The 759-nt window shown below is 67.2% G+C and overlaps 1 protein-coding gene across 1 annotated transcript in view; it reads left to right on the top strand.

Annotated features, from left to right (window-relative positions):
* The window catches only part of H696_01624 (AGC/PKA protein kinase), a gene marked incomplete at both ends in the record, with an annotated part of 2,712 nt that continues 1,953 nt past the window's right edge, over positions 1–759 (top strand). The window contains 3 exons of the mRNA XM_009495527.1: positions 1–46; positions 126–280; positions 465–680. Of these exons, the coding sequence (XP_009493802.1) occupies positions 1–46; positions 126–280; positions 465–680 (417 nt within the window). The remainder of the gene's footprint in view (positions 47–125; positions 281–464; positions 681–759) is intronic.

Genomic DNA, 759 nt, shown 5'->3' with positions numbered 1-759 from the left:
ATGGGCAATGAATCTTCCAAGATCCCGGCAGATCTCTCGATCAATGGTACGGCGTCCCTCCCGCGCACCTGTCCCGGCCTTTGGCTGGCCGGCCGCCACTCACCGCCCCTCCCACCGGCCGCCAGGCGAGCGCGTGTCCGATACGACCCCCGAACGCCAGCTCTTTCTCGTCCGCTCCGCCCTCCAGGGAAAATGTTCCATCGGCAACTTCCACATCGTGCGCACCCTGGGAACCGGCTCCTTCGGCCGTGTCCTCCTGGCCTACCATACCGTGGTCAAGGTACGCTGCCCGCTCGCGTCCGGCGGCTCTCTCTCTCTCTCTCTCTCTCCCCCCCCCTCCCTCCGGCCCACTCGGCCGCCCCGGGGTTGCTGACACTTTTCCAATGCATGCTCGCCCACCTGTCTGCCGGTCGGCCCGGCCGCCTGTCCACCCCCCCTCCCCCCGCCGGCGCGGCCACCCGCAGAAATACTTCGCCGTCAAGGTCCTGGCCAAAGACCGCGTCATCAAGATGAAGCAGGTCGAACACACCAAGTACGAGCGGCGCATCCTGTCCGAGGTCAACTGCCCGTTCATCGTCAATCTCCTGGCCACCTCGCAGGACGCCAAGAACCTTTACCTCACCATGGAGTATGTGCCCGGTGGCGAGATGTTCTACCACCTCCGCCAGGCTGGCCGGTGCGTGCCTCCCCTGCCCCCCCCCCCCCCCCCCCCCCCCCCCCCCCTTCTCCCCTCTCCCACCGTATGGCACCTGCTTTCCC

Source organism: Fonticula alba (genome assembly GCF_000388065.1).
Source record: "Fonticula alba strain ATCC 38817 unplaced genomic scaffold supercont2.2, whole genome shotgun sequence".
Classification (NCBI taxonomy): domain Eukaryota; order Rotosphaerida; family Fonticulaceae; genus Fonticula; species Fonticula alba.
Note: the sequence above shows the minus strand (reverse complement) of the source record. Positions and strands in the feature narration are given on the sequence as shown.